The sequence below is a fragment of the Tachysurus vachellii genome, chromosome 24, assembly GCF_030014155.1.
Source record: "Tachysurus vachellii isolate PV-2020 chromosome 24, HZAU_Pvac_v1, whole genome shotgun sequence".
In the NCBI taxonomy this organism is placed as follows: domain Eukaryota; kingdom Metazoa; phylum Chordata; class Actinopteri; order Siluriformes; family Bagridae; genus Tachysurus; species Tachysurus vachellii.
In genome coordinates, this window is record NC_083483.1 from 9,965,881 (window position 1) to 9,981,888 (window position 16,008).

The following is a 16,008-nucleotide window of genomic DNA, read 5'->3' on the forward strand; positions in this document are numbered from 1 at the left end:
TTTTTTGCATACTGCAACACCTCTGTTAACCATCTTTTGTGTCTGTTTTTCTCAGGTGGAGTATGTCTTCACTGATAAGACAGGAACTCTAACGGAAAACAACATGGAGTTTATCGAGTGCTGTGTGGATGGCCATGTGTATGTACCGCACGTCATCTGTAATGGCCAGATCATATCTGGAGCCAGCAGCATCGACATGATCGACTCGTCACCCTGCAGCGAGAGAAAGGTGAGCCCTAATCCTGCTAAAAATATAAAAAATATCTTTTTCTTTGTTTAGTTCATGTCGTATTAGTATGTTACACCTAATTTATATGGAATTTTTGTTGTTGTTGTTGTAATATTACATTTACGGTATATTGACCTTTAAATGAGAAAAATAGCAATTGGAAAATTTATAGTATTCAGTCTATGCATTGATAAAAACAAATTTTTCTAATGAATTGTCTTTCACATCACATCCTACACGGAATAATAATCTGTCTTTCCTCTGCTTACAGCTTTCATTTCTACACTATACTGACTACACATCTATTTTAGTCATGTTAAGAAATAATCTGTGATATGTTGAATCCTCTAAGTTTCTGCAGTCTGTTTAAAAAAAAAAAAAAAAAAAAAAGCAGTTCTTAGTGAGTGGATGTGTGAAGTTATGGTTGGATGGCCAGAATAATTTAAAGTCCATTCGCTCACTCAGAGGAATCGAAATGAAGTCTCGCTTTCTTCCCCTCTCTCATTCTCGAGTATGATAAATCACCTCAAGTGACATAAGACAAATGAATGTGTCTGATTAAGAAAATGGCTTATTGAAGAACTCATTAATTACATCTCATCCTTTCCTGTGCGATTATACTTTTAAATGTAATCTCGCACATCAACGTTAAGTCAGTCAAGTTTTTTGGCGGAAAGATTTTTAGCCTGACAGATTCGTCTGTTACGTCCTGCTCAGGTTTAAAAGTGGTTTGACTGTATGGGAGTCGGGTTTAATACCACGATTAGGTTCTGAACGACGTATTTTATTTTCCGGGCACATCATCTTGCTTAAGCACTTTAATTTATTTTGCCACTGACAGCCTCTGTCCCAGCAATCATGCATCATTAGGGAAAAGTATTGTTTACCAGAGAAGAGCTCAGGCTTCAGACAAGTGAGGCGGGGCCGTGGTGTCCTACACACTCTTTGTAATTAGACCTTACGTTGAGATGTTAATCTACTTTGAATAAAACTGTTGGCACAGAGTGCAGGTAAAGGAGGTGGAGAAAAGGATGACATTAGGAAGGAACAGTAGGGTAATGCTGTTTATAATCAGTGAATAAAACCTGCAACAGTTACACCTGTAGTTAGGCTGTATAATGGACACATAAACCCATTCTAATAGGATTAATGCCTGTACAATTAACCAATCAGTCACATGGCTTCTTTGCAACCTAAAGAGTTCGCTGAAGAACATGTAGTCTTGATGAACGAGATATGTTGGTGTGACATCAAGCTTGTGATTAGTGAGAATAAAACCTGTACACGCATCACTACAGATTACCCCCTGCCCACTTTACATGTTGTAGATGACCAGCAACAGCCCCCTCGTGAGTATGTTTGTTCTGGTTTCAGGAGCATGAGGAGCTGTTTTTCCGGGCTCTATGCTTGTGTCACACAGTGCAAGTGAAGGAGGAGGAGACAGTGGACGGCATTAAGCGGGGAATCCACCAGGGAAAATCCTCGTCCTTCTACATATCCTCCTCTCCTGATGAGGTGGCGCTGGTGGAGGGCATGAAGAGGTGAGACGCACACAGTCAAGCATAAATAAAGAACACACCATGATGGAAAACTAACACACACACACACACACACAGGTGTTATCATTCAGGAATTAACACCTGCCTCACTGTTATTGCCATTGCGTAAAAATAACAATGTTACAGCATTCACCCTTTCAGAATACTCCGATCCTCTTGAGGCCTTGAGATTAACAATCTATATTCTTCATTCTCACCTGGTGCTCATACAAGCAGGCAGACACACGTTCACACGTTCTGAGACAGCTGTTCACTTCCTGTTTAAGTTTGTAACACAATTCCGTGATTCCAGTGTCAGTGTTCAAATAGAGGTTTTCTATTTTATGCAAATTAGTCATGAAATAAAGTGACAAATGATTGGCTCCAGTAAATGTCATGCACCAAACAGGCAACACCCAGTTCAGTTCAATTCAGTTTCATTTAGTTCAAACTCCTTCACTGACCTGACAATGGATTATTTCTTTTATTATTAAATTTATTATTTTATTATTATTATTATTCGCTTGTACATGATGAGCAAGATGCCACTGCTGCTACGAACACTAATAATTCAAATACTACTACTACTACTAATAAAAATAAAAACAATGCTAATAATGTAAGTAGTAATACTACAACTAATACTAATACCAATGAATTATAATAATATAATAATAACCAGGGAGTTAATTCTCACCACCAGGGATTCTCAATAACCAGGGAGTTAATTCTTATAATAATCTAATTTTTCTTCTTCTTAATAATAATAATAATAATAATAATAATAATAATAATAATAATAATAATAGTATTTTTCTTATTCTTATTATTATTATTGGTACTGCTAGCTGTAGTAGTATTAGCTGTATTAGTACTTTTGGTAAGTGTATTTACATTATTAGTGTTAGCATTTAGTAGTAATGTTAGTAGTATTATAAGTATAATAATTATTTATATTAATAGCTTTGTTAGTATATGTAGTAGTAGTGGCATCTTGTCATCTTCATCGTGACAAAATTAATGTTCTACTGTTAGGACAATACATTTGTTTTTATATTTTTAGCCTTAGTGTCTCTTTTATTATTATTATTATTATTATTATTATTATTATTATTATTAATAATTATGGAAGTAGTAGTTATTATTGAAGTAGTGATATTATCAGATGTATTACTATAAATACAGTTCTTCATCTCATGCCTGTAGTTGATATTTTTCTTCGTTGTATTACAATATTTGATGACATTTAAAGCAGTGTAACATGATGATGAGTATGAGCAAATTATACTCTAAAGCTCTGAATTTATTTGGGAGACTACAGTTATATGTAATGAGCCCTTAAAATCCACAACACTGCAGAAAACCAGATGATAAGTTTCGCCTCACACACTGCTACACTGATCCTGGATCAGCTGATCAGTGGTCACTCATCAGAACCCTATGTCTCTCTGTTATTAGGCTGGGCTTCACCTACCTGCGACTGAAGGACAACCACATGGAGATCCTCAACAGGGAGGAAGAGATTGAGAGGCAAGTCTACAGCGCTAGAATAACACGCTAAACTAATATTTGAATCTGATAGCGAGGAGACCCATACAGCTTACAGATACACTGGCTTTAGTAATGTTCACAGGTGTTTGCATAATAACATTATATCTGTGTTATGACTGGCTGCACAAGTTAGCCATGAAGTAGTCTAGACACCCAGCTGCACTCTGAGGTTAATTAGGAGGTGTGTAGGAACAGGTGTGTGTTCATGTTGTGTGTAAGTCATGCAGACATAATGTGTGTGACCTTCACTCCTGTCCTAGAGGACAAAGTGCATGTCTGAAACGGCTGTAATTAGCTCCGCAACATGATGCCTTACAGAGGAGTGCACAAGGACACACACACACACACACACACACACTATTGTATCATAACTCATAAATATCTCTGAGGGCCAAGTGCACACCACCTATTGTTCTGTGTGTGTGTATGCGCCTGTGCCTACTGTGTGAGTCACTTAGAGGATTACTCACTTCCTTTGGCTCAGGGATGTATAATCACATTGACACTGTTCAGCTGTAGTGCCCATCTTCTTAATAAAAAGAAAACACTACTCATATTAGTGTGTGTATGTGTTTGTGTTTCCAGGTTTGAATTGATGGAGGTGTTAAACTTCGATTCTGTGAGACGGAGGATGAGTGTTATTGTCAGATCCAGCTCAGGTAAGAGCACTAAACATTAAAAAGCACTATATTACTTTAGGAGTTTACCACACAAAACATCACCTGAAGAGGGTTCGAGTCAGTAAAAGTAAATATGTATCATGAGCAGTGACATTAATAATTAGATTTATAATTGTGGTGATAAAATCAGGGCTAGGCCAAAAAATATTTTGTTCCTATAATTAGATTTTCTTATATTCAGTGTTGCCATCTGCTTAGTAGTCACATTTGCCAAATTTTTGCCAAAGACTGACTATAAATTAAGCATCTTTCAAGCTCACAGAAGCGATGGTCCTGTTAGCACAGTTACTACGGTGTTGAATAGGTAATATCCACAGAGGTGTGTAATTAAAAAGTAGTGTGGAGAATGTAGGACATTGTTAAAACCAACCAACATGTAGATGTCCGTCTGCCAGGATTAAGCATTCCTGCTGAGCTGTGTGTGTGTGTGTATTTACTGTACATTCATGGCATTTGACAGATGACCTTATCCAGAGCGACTTAAATTTATCTCATTTATACAGCTGAGCAATTGAGGGTTAAGGGCCCTTCAGTGGCAGATGAGTGGCCCTGGGATTTGAACTCACACCCTCAGTAGATCAGTAGTCCAACACCTTAACCACTATTCTACCACATACCCTTAATGCATATGAGCGTGGTGTGTGAGCGTGTGAGGTGTGTGTGGTGTGTGCGGTGCATGAGAAACTGGGACAGCGTGTGCTAAACATGCTACAAGCATACATCCTGCTGTACAAGCTGATGTAAATCAATTGTACTCACTTCAGCCCTGATTTGCTTTTTATCATTTGTTTGTTTTTTGATTTAATTGTTTCTCGTTTGTATGTTTTCTTCCTTCCTCTCAGGGGACTACTACCTGTTTTGCAAAGGTGCCGACTCGTCCATTTTTCCCCGAGTCATCTCAGGGAAAGTAGACGAGGTCCGAGCTCGGGTAGAGCGTAACGCTGTGGTGAGCAAAAAAGTGCCTCATTTATCATTTCACCTGAAGTTATTTATAGCTAACACACTGAATAATGTCAGTTCCTTAAGACTCTTGTGTTTCTTGGATAGTTTTTGCTGGGTTAGGAGTTTTTTCAGCACCTTAGCATCAGAAATGTATGAAAATAAAGCCCTTGTTGTGAAACTCCCTTTTGGTTTTCAATTTCTGTGTAAAATCGGTCCTTAAATCGTTTAAGATTTTAAAATAAACAGAAAAAAGACTAATCACAGGGTTATTAATGTATTCGATTATATACTTAACATTCCATTTATTATGGAGCACCTGTACACCTGCTCTTTCATTAAGTTATCTAATCAGCCAATCATGTATAATCAGCCACTCAAGAATAATAATGCTGTAGAAGTGGGAACTCGGTGTCTTTGTGAACCGTGGCATGGATGTTGGGTTGGTTAGAGGATTTCAGAAACTGCTGATCTCTTGGGATTTTCACAACAGTCTCTCCAACTTATACAGAATAAAACAACAACCAGTAAAAACCAAGTGAGTAGCAGGTGGAAACAGCTTGATGATGGGAGATCAGAGCAGAACCAGCTGCTTATTGATGTTCTGTATTGTACATTTTCATAATTTCACCGATTGGTCCATATTCGACCAATCCTAATCAATTTATCAGCCCAAACTTAATCTGAGTAAGTGTCAGGGATCACCCGACCCAGCCATGTCTCACCTAGTAGACAAGAGGAGGAATGAACACACCTTAATTTCACCTTTTAAATACTAATTTATTTCCATGGAAATGTCATCAATTTTCACTGTTTATAATTTCACCGCTATCATGTGGTGATATCCGAAATAAATTTTAAGAAATATATTTTTTTAAGCTTAATGTCCTAGTGAACTTCAGGGTTTAGGAGTTATCATTAGAAATCGAATAAAACATTACTGGAAATAGACCAGAGCTAGCCAAAGGCTGTTTATTCGTAGTCCCTGTACAGAACGGTACAAAGTCAGTCACATTTTATAAAATTCGAATATGCAAAAACAAAAAGGGAAAAAAGATTCAAATCACGAATGCCAGAAAGAGCAAGTAGAACATTCTTCCAGTCATCCTCTATATTTAAAGTCTGTAAGCTGTAAAGCATTGTTGTTGATCTCTATTTTGGGTTTTGGGTGAAATCTGATCCGAGGTCAGGTTCAATTTGTAAAGTATTTTCAGACTCAGACTGAGCTGCAGTGGGAAACTGACTCTCTCTCACTAAACCCCACTGTCGACAGATTCATCGAGGCTTGTTGACTAGAGATGATGCAAATTTGGATGTCGTTACTATAGTGAGGCAGAGGCACTCGCTAGAGCCAGTAGGGTTGAAATAACACCAGCATCACGTGAGATATAAAAAAATGTACTCTCAAACTTCAGCAGTTACTTTGGAGGACAATTTGCTAGCAGATTTTCTTTTTTAATTCACGTTTAAGTAAGTTAAGATGATTTATACAGATATACATAGAGTATATTTTCTCTTTTAAAATATCACAGGAAATGTAAACTTTGCCCTTTTTGGTACGTTATACAGAAGGTACACTATGAAACTGTTTGTGTTTGTGTTATCTCTATGGTTTCCAGCATTTATATAAAATATCATCATTTTATCGTAATACAGAGATATCTCAAGATACGAGTGCTTTGATATACTAATTTTTTGAGATACGAGCTGTGATTCGACCATATTTTTGGCTTAAGATACGAGCAAATTTTTGAGATACAAGCATCCGAGCCGCCGCCGCCGAAACAAAGATCCCCAACAACCACATGTGCTCTGTTTCCCCGCCTCAGCTTCCCGCGTCTCACTTGGTTAAAGCCGCCTTTCCACTGCACACGTCAAACGACGGCCGATAAACAGGAAGTCATTCATTTCCTATGGAGAGTCGCAAAGGCGCTGCGTGAGGTGCCGACCATCTGTGGATCCGTAATTTTCAGATCCGTTTTGAGCGTTGGATCCGTTAAAAAATTTGAACTTGTGCGACTACACCGCATCTGATATGCCGACCGGACAGGTTTTTATTAAAACGACCGGCAGATGTAAGTGAGGAAAGAGTGACAACAAAGGCAAAAACAAGTGAAGAGAAACGCGATGAAGAAAATTAAGCAAAATTTATGTAAAGAAAACAGAAATTGTAGCAATTAAGTTCAGTTAAGAGAATTTCAGTTAAGTTTGTTAATTTTAGTTAAGTTCCATTAAGAGTGTACAGTAGCGAGTAAGTGAACGAAAGTGTAATTCCTCCTAACTCCTCCGCCTGTTTACTCCTCCGCCTGTTTACTCCTCCCTCAACCTCTGTGCACATCTTCCGTAAAGTAAAACCAGTTTATTTTTTTAACATTCTCTTTTATTACTGTATGTTTTTATACAATATTTGTCATTTATATATACAGGTACTGTACATTTTTCATATTCAAAACACATAAACAAAACAACTGGAGTGGACTTTTGCGAGCTGGAACGGATTAATGGGATTTCAATTCATTTAAATGGGGAAAATTGCTTTGAGATACGAGCAAGGTCACGGAACGAATTAAACTCGTATCTTGAGGTATTACTGTATTTTAAATATTTATTTATTAATGCACTGTATTCCCCCTTCTTCTTTAGCAACTTTTCCTATCTTGTCTTTTTTAACTAATTGTTTAAATATTTGTTTTTTTGTGTGTTTGATCTACTTGCTCCCACATTGTAGGAGGGTTTACGGACACTTTGCGTAGCGTACAAGAAGCTTTCTCAGGAGGATTATGAGGAAGTGTGTCATCTCATCAACAGCGCTAAGCTAGCTCTGCAGGAGCGAGACAGGAAGCTGGCTGAGACGTATGACCTGATCGAGAGGGATTTCATCCTTTTGGGAGCAACAGCTGTCGAGGACAGGTGAGACATGAATCAACGAATCTTAAGGGACCAAAAGAGATTATGACTCAATTTCAGTCTGACATCAATGTAATTGTCCCTTCTGTACATGTAGGTTGTGCTTGTACTGATGCAGCAGTCATGCATTCTCAGCCAGTCAATAAAGTCTATCCGTTAGGCTCCGGTGTCAGCAATTAACGTGTGGGGTAAAGTAATTAGAGCCCTCTTGAATTGATTTGTGGCTCGTTGATGAAGTGGGGATACAGCCAATGCTCTTAGAAGTCTTTCAGACTGGACATCATGTATACAGTTATTAGTCAAGCAAATTAGGATTTTGTGTGTGTGTGTGTGTGTGTGTGAGAGAGAGAGTGTGAGAGAGAGTGTGAGAGAGAGTGTGAGAGAGAGTGTGAGAGAGAGTGTGAGAGAGAGAGAGTGTGTGTGTGAGAGTGTGTGAGAGTGAGTGAGAGTGAGTGAGAGTGAGTGAGAGTGAGTGAGAGTGAGTGAGAGTGAGTGAGAGTGAGTGAGTGAGAGTGAGTGAGTGAGAGTGAGTGTGTGAGTGAGTGTGTGAGTGAGTGTGTGAGTGAGTGTGTGAGTGAGTGTGTGAGTGAGTGAGTGAGTGAGTGAGTGTGTGTGTGTGTACATGCTAACCACACAGTACTTGGGAGTGTTCCTATTACACAGCATGAGTATTCAGAGTTTAGTGTGATAACATGATTGTACATTTGCATTATGGTTAGACAAATAACATTTCTAGGGTATAAACCTGAGTGTGCGTAAATCTCGACCCTCCTTCCATCTCTGTGGGACTACACATAATTTCTTTTCAGCTTTTGCCTGCTCTGAAATGTGAAAGTACATTAAGTACTTTGCAGTGAAGTCAGTCAGCAAATAAAGTGCCTTAAATTCCCAAATCTCCCTTTTGGAAGACAAATAAACTGAGGGTTAAAGGGTGATCTGGAGTCTTAAAAAACTCACCGAGTTCGAATTAAATAAAGGGTTAGAAATCTAAACAGTGGCAGCAGGAGTGAAGGAATGTGTAGGAGTGAGCCGGAGCCAAATGAAAGTGTTGAGCCTGGAGCAGAATGAGTCCTGGCAGCTCTTGATGAGTCGCAGTGCAGCAGGCGATGCTCAGTGGGGGGTTTCGTGCAGTAATTGTCTGGCACCGGAGCAGGACTGCGACTCCTTGCTGCTGTGCAGCTTAATTATCGAGTGAAACAGCCTGTGACAGGACGACTCGGGATCAGCTCCTCTCACCGCTACCCAGAGCAGAGCAGTTACTGTACTGCTAGTGATAGTGCAACTTCAGGAAAAGAAACACTGTACACTTAATGACCTCAGCAGGAGCAGGTGGAATGCGATGTGTTGAGCTGCTGCAGCTCGTCCGTCTCATGCTTTAATGTATTGTGCAGTTTGAGATGCTTTTCTGCTCACCACGGTTGGAAATAGTGGTTCTTTGAGATATGATAACCTCAGTGGCAGCGTGAAGCGTTCTCATGACGTGATGAGGTCACCTTTTCTTTTTTTTGCACCATTTTGTGAAAACTGTAGAGGAGTTCTCTCATGTTGTTCCAATATTCCACTAAAAACCTGAATATAAGGCACATTTTAAGAATCTCCTGCCACAAAAAAAACTGAAATTAAATTTGTAATATTTGTAATATGTTGTTAAGATACATCTTTAAAAAAAAAAGAAAAGACGCTTAAGTAACTTTTGCATTACTTACAGTATCTCACAGAATCTACAGTATCTCACAGAAGTTTGTACACCACTCACATTTTTGTAAATGTTTTATTATATATTTTCATGTGACAACACTGAAGAAATGACACTTTGCTACGATGTAAAGTAGAGAGTGTAAAGCTTTTATAACAGTGTACATTTGCTGTCCCCTCAAAATATGTCTAAACCGCTGGCCACAAACGCGAGCACACCCCTACAGTAAGTGAAAATGTCCAAATTGGGCCCGACGTGTTAATATTTTGTGTGGCCACCATTATTTTCCAGTCCTGCCTTTAGCCTCTTGGGCATGGAGTTCACCAGAGCGTCACAGGTTGCCACTGGAGTCCTCTTCCACTTCTCCATGACGACATCACAGAGCTGGTGGATGTTAAAGACCTTGCTCTCCTCCACCTTCTGTTTGAGGATGTCCCACAGATACTCAATAGGGTTTAGTGTTTGGAGACATGCTTGGCCAGTCCATCACTTTTACCCTCATCTTCTTTAGCAAGGCAGTGGTTGTCTCGGAGGTGTTTGGTGGTCATGATCATGTTGGAATACTGCCCTGCGGCCCAGTCTCTGAAGGGAGGGGATTATGCTCTGCTTCAGTATGTCACAGTACATGTTGGCATTCATGGTTTCCTCAATGAACCGTAGCTCCCTAGTGCCGGAAGCACTCATGCAGCCCCGGACCATGACACTCCCACCACCATGCTTGACTGTAGGCAAGACACACTTGTCTTTGTAGTCCTTACCTGGTTGCCACCACAGGACATAGTTCCAGTAATCCATGTCCTTAGTCTACTTGTCTTCATCAAACTGTTTGCAGGCTTTTTTCTGCATCATCTTTAGAAGAGGCTCCCCTCTGGGACGACAGCCATGCAGACCAATTTGATGCAGTATAGGAGAGAAAATGGCTAATTGGGCTCAATTTGGACATTTTCACATAGGGGTGTACTCACTTTTGTGGCCAGCGGTTAAGACATTAATGGCTGCGTGTTGAGATATTTTACTACTTTACATCGTAGCAAAGTGTCATATCTTCAGTTTTGTCACATGAAAAGTTCCAATAAAATATTTACAAAAATGTGAGGGGTGTACTCACTTCTGTGAGATACTGTTCTAACACATGCTCTACAGTAATCTCTTGTGAATCAAGGGTACCGTTCTTGTTTCCAGGCTGCAAGACAAAGCGGCCGACACCATCGAGTCCTTACACAAGGCAGGCATGAAAGTGTGGGTCCTCACCGGTGATAAGATGGAGACGGCGGCTGCAACGTGCTACGCCAGCAAGCTGTTCCGCAGGAGCACGCAGATCCTGGAACTGACCACCAAGAGGACGGAGGAGCAGAGCCTGCACGATGTGCTGTTTGACCTGAGCAGAACCGTACTGCGGCAGCATGGCACCATGAGCCGAGACACGTTCTCTGGGTGGGATATCTTGCTTTTACACACACACACACACACACACACACACACAAAATTGTGTAGTGTAGAAAATAAATATGTATAAGACACGCAGTACGTTGACTGATGTGATAAGTGGAGATACACACACACACACATACATACACACACACACACATGCAGAATCATAATATTACACGCACACACACACTCTCACACGCACACACACACACACACACATGCTCTCAGTAATAGAATCAAGCATAGTGCACAAAACTAATCAATGCACATCCGTTTATTTTCCTTAACATGGCTTAGAAATATATTACAAATTGGAAATTGTTATGAATTGGTTTATCCCTGAACTACAGATTACATTTAACAAACCATCAAAGCACAGATCGATTGAGGGTCGATTAAGAAGGTCCAAGCTCACTAGATTTTAATTATAAGTTAGTCCTGCTATAGTGGTTAACAGATGATCATCATGCAGCCTTTGTTTCTTTATCAAGCGCATTGTGTGTGAACTCGTGTGTGTATACGTGTGTTTTCCGCAGCCTGTCTAACGAGTTCATGGATTACGGGCTGATCATCGACGGAGCCACTCTGTCTGCAGTGCTGAAACCAGCGCAGAACGGCAGTACAGGAAACTACAAAGAGATCTTCCTGGAGATCTGCAGGAACTGCAGCGCCGTGCTGTGCTGCCGCATGGCCCCGCTTCAGAAAGCGCAGGTAACTACATTCCTTCTAGCCAGTCACTTCCAGCTGTTGTCATGAGGTTATGATCCCTGCTGCCGAGCCACATTCAGAGTCCCTTCACACAAGAAAGCTGCTGTGTTCAGATTGAGATTTCAGATCATAAACAAAGCAAATTTTATTGCCTCAAGGCTCATGAGTATGAGTCTGAGGCACAAGCTCACGCCGTTATAAAGAACATTAATGATATATTGATCTCAGAACGTGTCACAATTTTACACACCATACGGGATGCGTCTCAATCAGCTCCCTAGTTGGTGAACGACAGACACAGAGAACGACAGACACAGAGAACGACAGACACAGAGAACGACAGACACAGAGAACGACAGACACAGAGAACGACAGACACAGAGAACGACAGACACAGAGAACGACAGACAGAGAACGAGAGACACACACAGATACGGAACGAGAGACACACACAGACACGGAACGAGAGACACACACAGACACGGAAAGAGAGACACACACAGACACGGAACGAGAGACACACACAGACACGGAACGAGAGACACACACAGACACGGAACGAGAGACACACACAGACACGGAACGAGAGACACACACAGACACAGAACGAGAGACACACACAGAACGAGAGACACACACAGACACAGAACGGGAGACACACACAGACACAGAACGGGAGACACACACAGACACAGAACGGGAGACACACACAGACACAGAAAGAGAGACACACACAGACACAGAAAGAGAGACACACACAGACACGGAAAGAGAGACACACACAGACACGGAAAGAGAGACACGCACACAGACACGGAAAGAGAGACACGCACACAGACACGGAAAGAGAGACACGCACACAGACACAGAAAGAGAGACACGCACAGACACAGAAAGAGAGACACGCACAGACACAGAAAGAGAGACACGCACAGACACAGAAAGAGAGACACGCACACAGACACAGAAAGAGAGACACGCACACAGACACAGAAAGAGAGACACGCACACAGACACAGAAAGAGAGACACGCACACAGACACAGAAAGAGAGACACACACACAGACACAGAAAGAGAGACACACACACAGACACAGAAAGAGAGACACACACAGACACAGAGAGACTGAGAGAGTGACTGAGACACTCCTGGTCTCTGTTCTTAGAGTTTTGCACAAGTTTACACTTGTAGAACAAATCCTTATTTCACTTAGTCTGATGTTCACTTTTGTGTCATGTGTAAAAGATCCTGCTAAAACTTGCAATCCGATCTCTCTGTCAAGCTGCTGCTGTTATTGTCACCATGAGAATTTTCTCCTTTCAGCTTTTCTTGTACTTTCACCTAGAGCAAGACATGGTATATTTAATTTCAGACAGTTAGATGTGTTACGGTTTAAAATAAACCAGTCTAAAAATATCAGTCTTGCAGTATTACATGGCCCAAAGTTAAGAAATGCCCAAGCACATCCCCATCCCATTTTCCGAAAATAAGTTTTTCTGTGTAAAGTCTCGAAACTCGGTTCTGCTCTTACAGATCGTTAAGCTGATAAAGACGTCAAAGGAGCATCCCATCACTCTGGCCATCGGAGACGGTGCCAATGATGTCAGCATGATCCTGGAAGCTCATGTGGGCATCGGTAAGCTCTTACTTCCAACCAGCAGATATGTTTAAACACTGGTTCGGCACAACTCTAAACAGAGCTGCTGTATTCGCATTACTGTAACTCTTCAATGTTCATTTTATTGCAATACCTCTGAACACTCAGCAGGTCTTCCAGCGGCTTTAGCGATGTTTTATTTATTTATTTTTGTTTATTTAATGAATGAAAGAATACATTTCTTGCTTTGTGATGTGTATGAGCCAGGGCTGAAGAGCAGTGCGCTCACTGTGAGCAAAAATGAGTTATTATTATGCCGAATCCCCTCATGACAGCGTGGAGACTTTACACATCCGATTCAGCTACCATAAGGAAAAACAGATGGTAATCACTCTCTTAAATGCACACAATAAACTCTGTGAAGATGAAGAGCTGGAAAAGTAAACATTGTCTTTATTTGAATGACTATTTAAATGGTTCATGCACTGCTGTTATTAGGATAAAAGGTACGTGAAGCCTGGATGATTCCACAGTATTTTATGGTTGTTCCAAATTTCATAAAAGAGTTGTTAATTATTTTTAGATTTCTGACTCATTTTATATTTACATTTTGGAATGTAAATCAGCAGTACGGTTTCTACTGTATCGCAGTATTCAGTGTGATGCACTGTAACTAAACCAATACTTGTTTCTTGCAGCCGTCGCCCCCGATTACCCAAAAGTCTTCGGTTTCTCTCCTTTACTTTGCCTTAATCTTACATGCTTTGGCTTCCTAAGACTATTTCGTTCATTCTGTTTCTAGGCATCATGGGTAAGGAGGGAAGACAGGCAGCCCGTAACAGTGACTATGCAATTCCCAAATTTAAGCACCTGAAGAAGATGCTGCTGGTGCACGGCCATTACTACTACATCAGAATAGCCGAGCTGGTGCAATACTTCTTCTACAAGGTATCTGCAGAAGCCTCAGGCTCAGGCTGTAAATAACGTGGAGTTGCATAGAGATGGGTGTAGAGATGCATTTGTTCTTATTCCTGGTTAAGTTTATTGTGTACTTTAAGTCTTGTGCTTCACTTGTGTACTTGCTCAGTGTCTTCAGTGTTGTGGATGTTGACAGTAAATTGCCTCTATGTTTATCTTCACTACACTACACTATACTACACTACACTACACTACACTACACTACACTACTTAATAAAGTTAACTTCAACTGCCCTATTCTACTCTATTAAATATTTTACACTATTTTACTTTACACTATTCTACACCATTCCAATCTGTTCTACTCAACTCTTCTATTCTACTATACTATATTCTGCCCTATTCTACACTATTCTACTTCACACTATTCCATACTGTTATACTCAACTCTTCTATTCTACTCTACTCTACTCTTCTCTATTCCACTCTACTCTACTCTACTCTACTCTACTCTACTCTACTCTACTCTACTCCACTCTATTCCACTCTACTCTACTCTACTCTACTCTACTCTACTCTTCTCTATTCCACTCTATTCCACTCTACTCTACTCCACTCTATTCCACTCTACTCTACTCTACTCTACTCTACTCTACTCTACTCTACTCCACTCTATTCCACTCTACTCTACTCTACTCTACTCTACTCTACTCTACTCTATTCCACTCTATTCCACTCTACTCTACTCTACTCTACTCTACTCTACTCTACTCTATTCCACTCTATTCCACTCTACTCTACTCTACTCTACTCCACTCTATTCCACTCTATTCCACTCTACTCTACTCTACTCTACTCCACTCTATTCCACTCTACTCTACTCTACTCTACTCTACTCTACTCTACTCTACTCTACTCTACTCCACTCTATTCCACTCTACTCTACTCTACTCTACTCTATTCCACTCTATTCCACTCTACTCTACTCTACTCTACTCCACTCTATTCCACTCTACTCTACTCTACTCTACTCTTCTCTATTCCACTCTATTCCACTCTACTCTATTCCACCCTATTCCACTCTACCCTATTCCACTCTAGTCTATTCAACGCCATTCCACTCTACCCTATTCCACTCTATTTCACTCTACTCTACTCTACTCTACTCTACTCTACTCTACTCTACTCTACTCTACTCTATTCCACTCTATTTCACTCTACTCTACTCTACTCTACTCTACTCTACCCTATTCCACTCTACTCTATTCCACTCTACTCTATTCCACTCTACCCTATTCCACTCTAAACTATACTACTTTACACTCCGACTATATAAAGGACATTCATAATAAAACTGTAACATACCTGCAACATTTGTTTTATATGCATAAGTATTTTTGGTATAGCAGCTGTTAGCAGTTACCTTGCTATAGTGTAGCATTTCGTACATCTTCTATTGTAATAAATGGGATGAAGTTTTTTGTACAGAAAATAGTACGGTGTAATCTTAGAGCTATTTTTAGGCTGCGAGTTCACAATGTGTGGCTTTTTTTTTTCTTGGGACTGCATCAAAAATCTTTGTCTCTCTCTCTCTGTCACTTTCTCTCTCCCTCTCACGCTCTCTCTCTCCCTCTCACGCTCTCTCTCTCTCTCCCTCCCTCTCTCTCTCTTTCCCTCTCAATCTCCCTCTCCCTCCCTCTCTCTCTCTCTCTTAATCTCTCTCTCTCTCTCTCTCTCTCTCTCAATCTCTCTCTCTCTCTCTCTCTCTCTCTCTCTCTCTCTCTCTGTTTCTCTGTCTCAATCTGTCTCTTTC

General features: G+C 40.5%; 1 protein-coding gene across 7 annotated transcripts in view; it reads left to right on the forward strand.

Annotated features, from left to right (window-relative positions):
- The window catches only part of atp11a (ATPase phospholipid transporting 11A), an 81,732-nt gene that overhangs the window by 45,946 nt on the left and 19,778 nt on the right, over positions 1-16,008 (forward strand). For all 7 annotated transcript variants that reach the window (XM_060860003.1, XM_060860001.1, XM_060860002.1 and 4 more), the window contains exons 13-22: positions 56-229; positions 1,604-1,770; positions 3,226-3,297; positions 3,904-3,977; positions 4,841-4,944; positions 7,666-7,847; positions 10,723-10,974; positions 11,508-11,682; positions 13,214-13,316; positions 14,080-14,225. In XM_060860003.1, the coding sequence (XP_060715986.1) occupies positions 56-229; positions 1,604-1,770; positions 3,226-3,297; positions 3,904-3,977; positions 4,841-4,944; positions 7,666-7,847; positions 10,723-10,974; positions 11,508-11,682; positions 13,214-13,316; positions 14,080-14,225 (1,449 nt within the window). The remainder of the gene's footprint in view (positions 1-55; positions 230-1,603; positions 1,771-3,225; positions 3,298-3,903; positions 3,978-4,840; positions 4,945-7,665; positions 7,848-10,722; positions 10,975-11,507; positions 11,683-13,213; positions 13,317-14,079; positions 14,226-16,008) is intronic.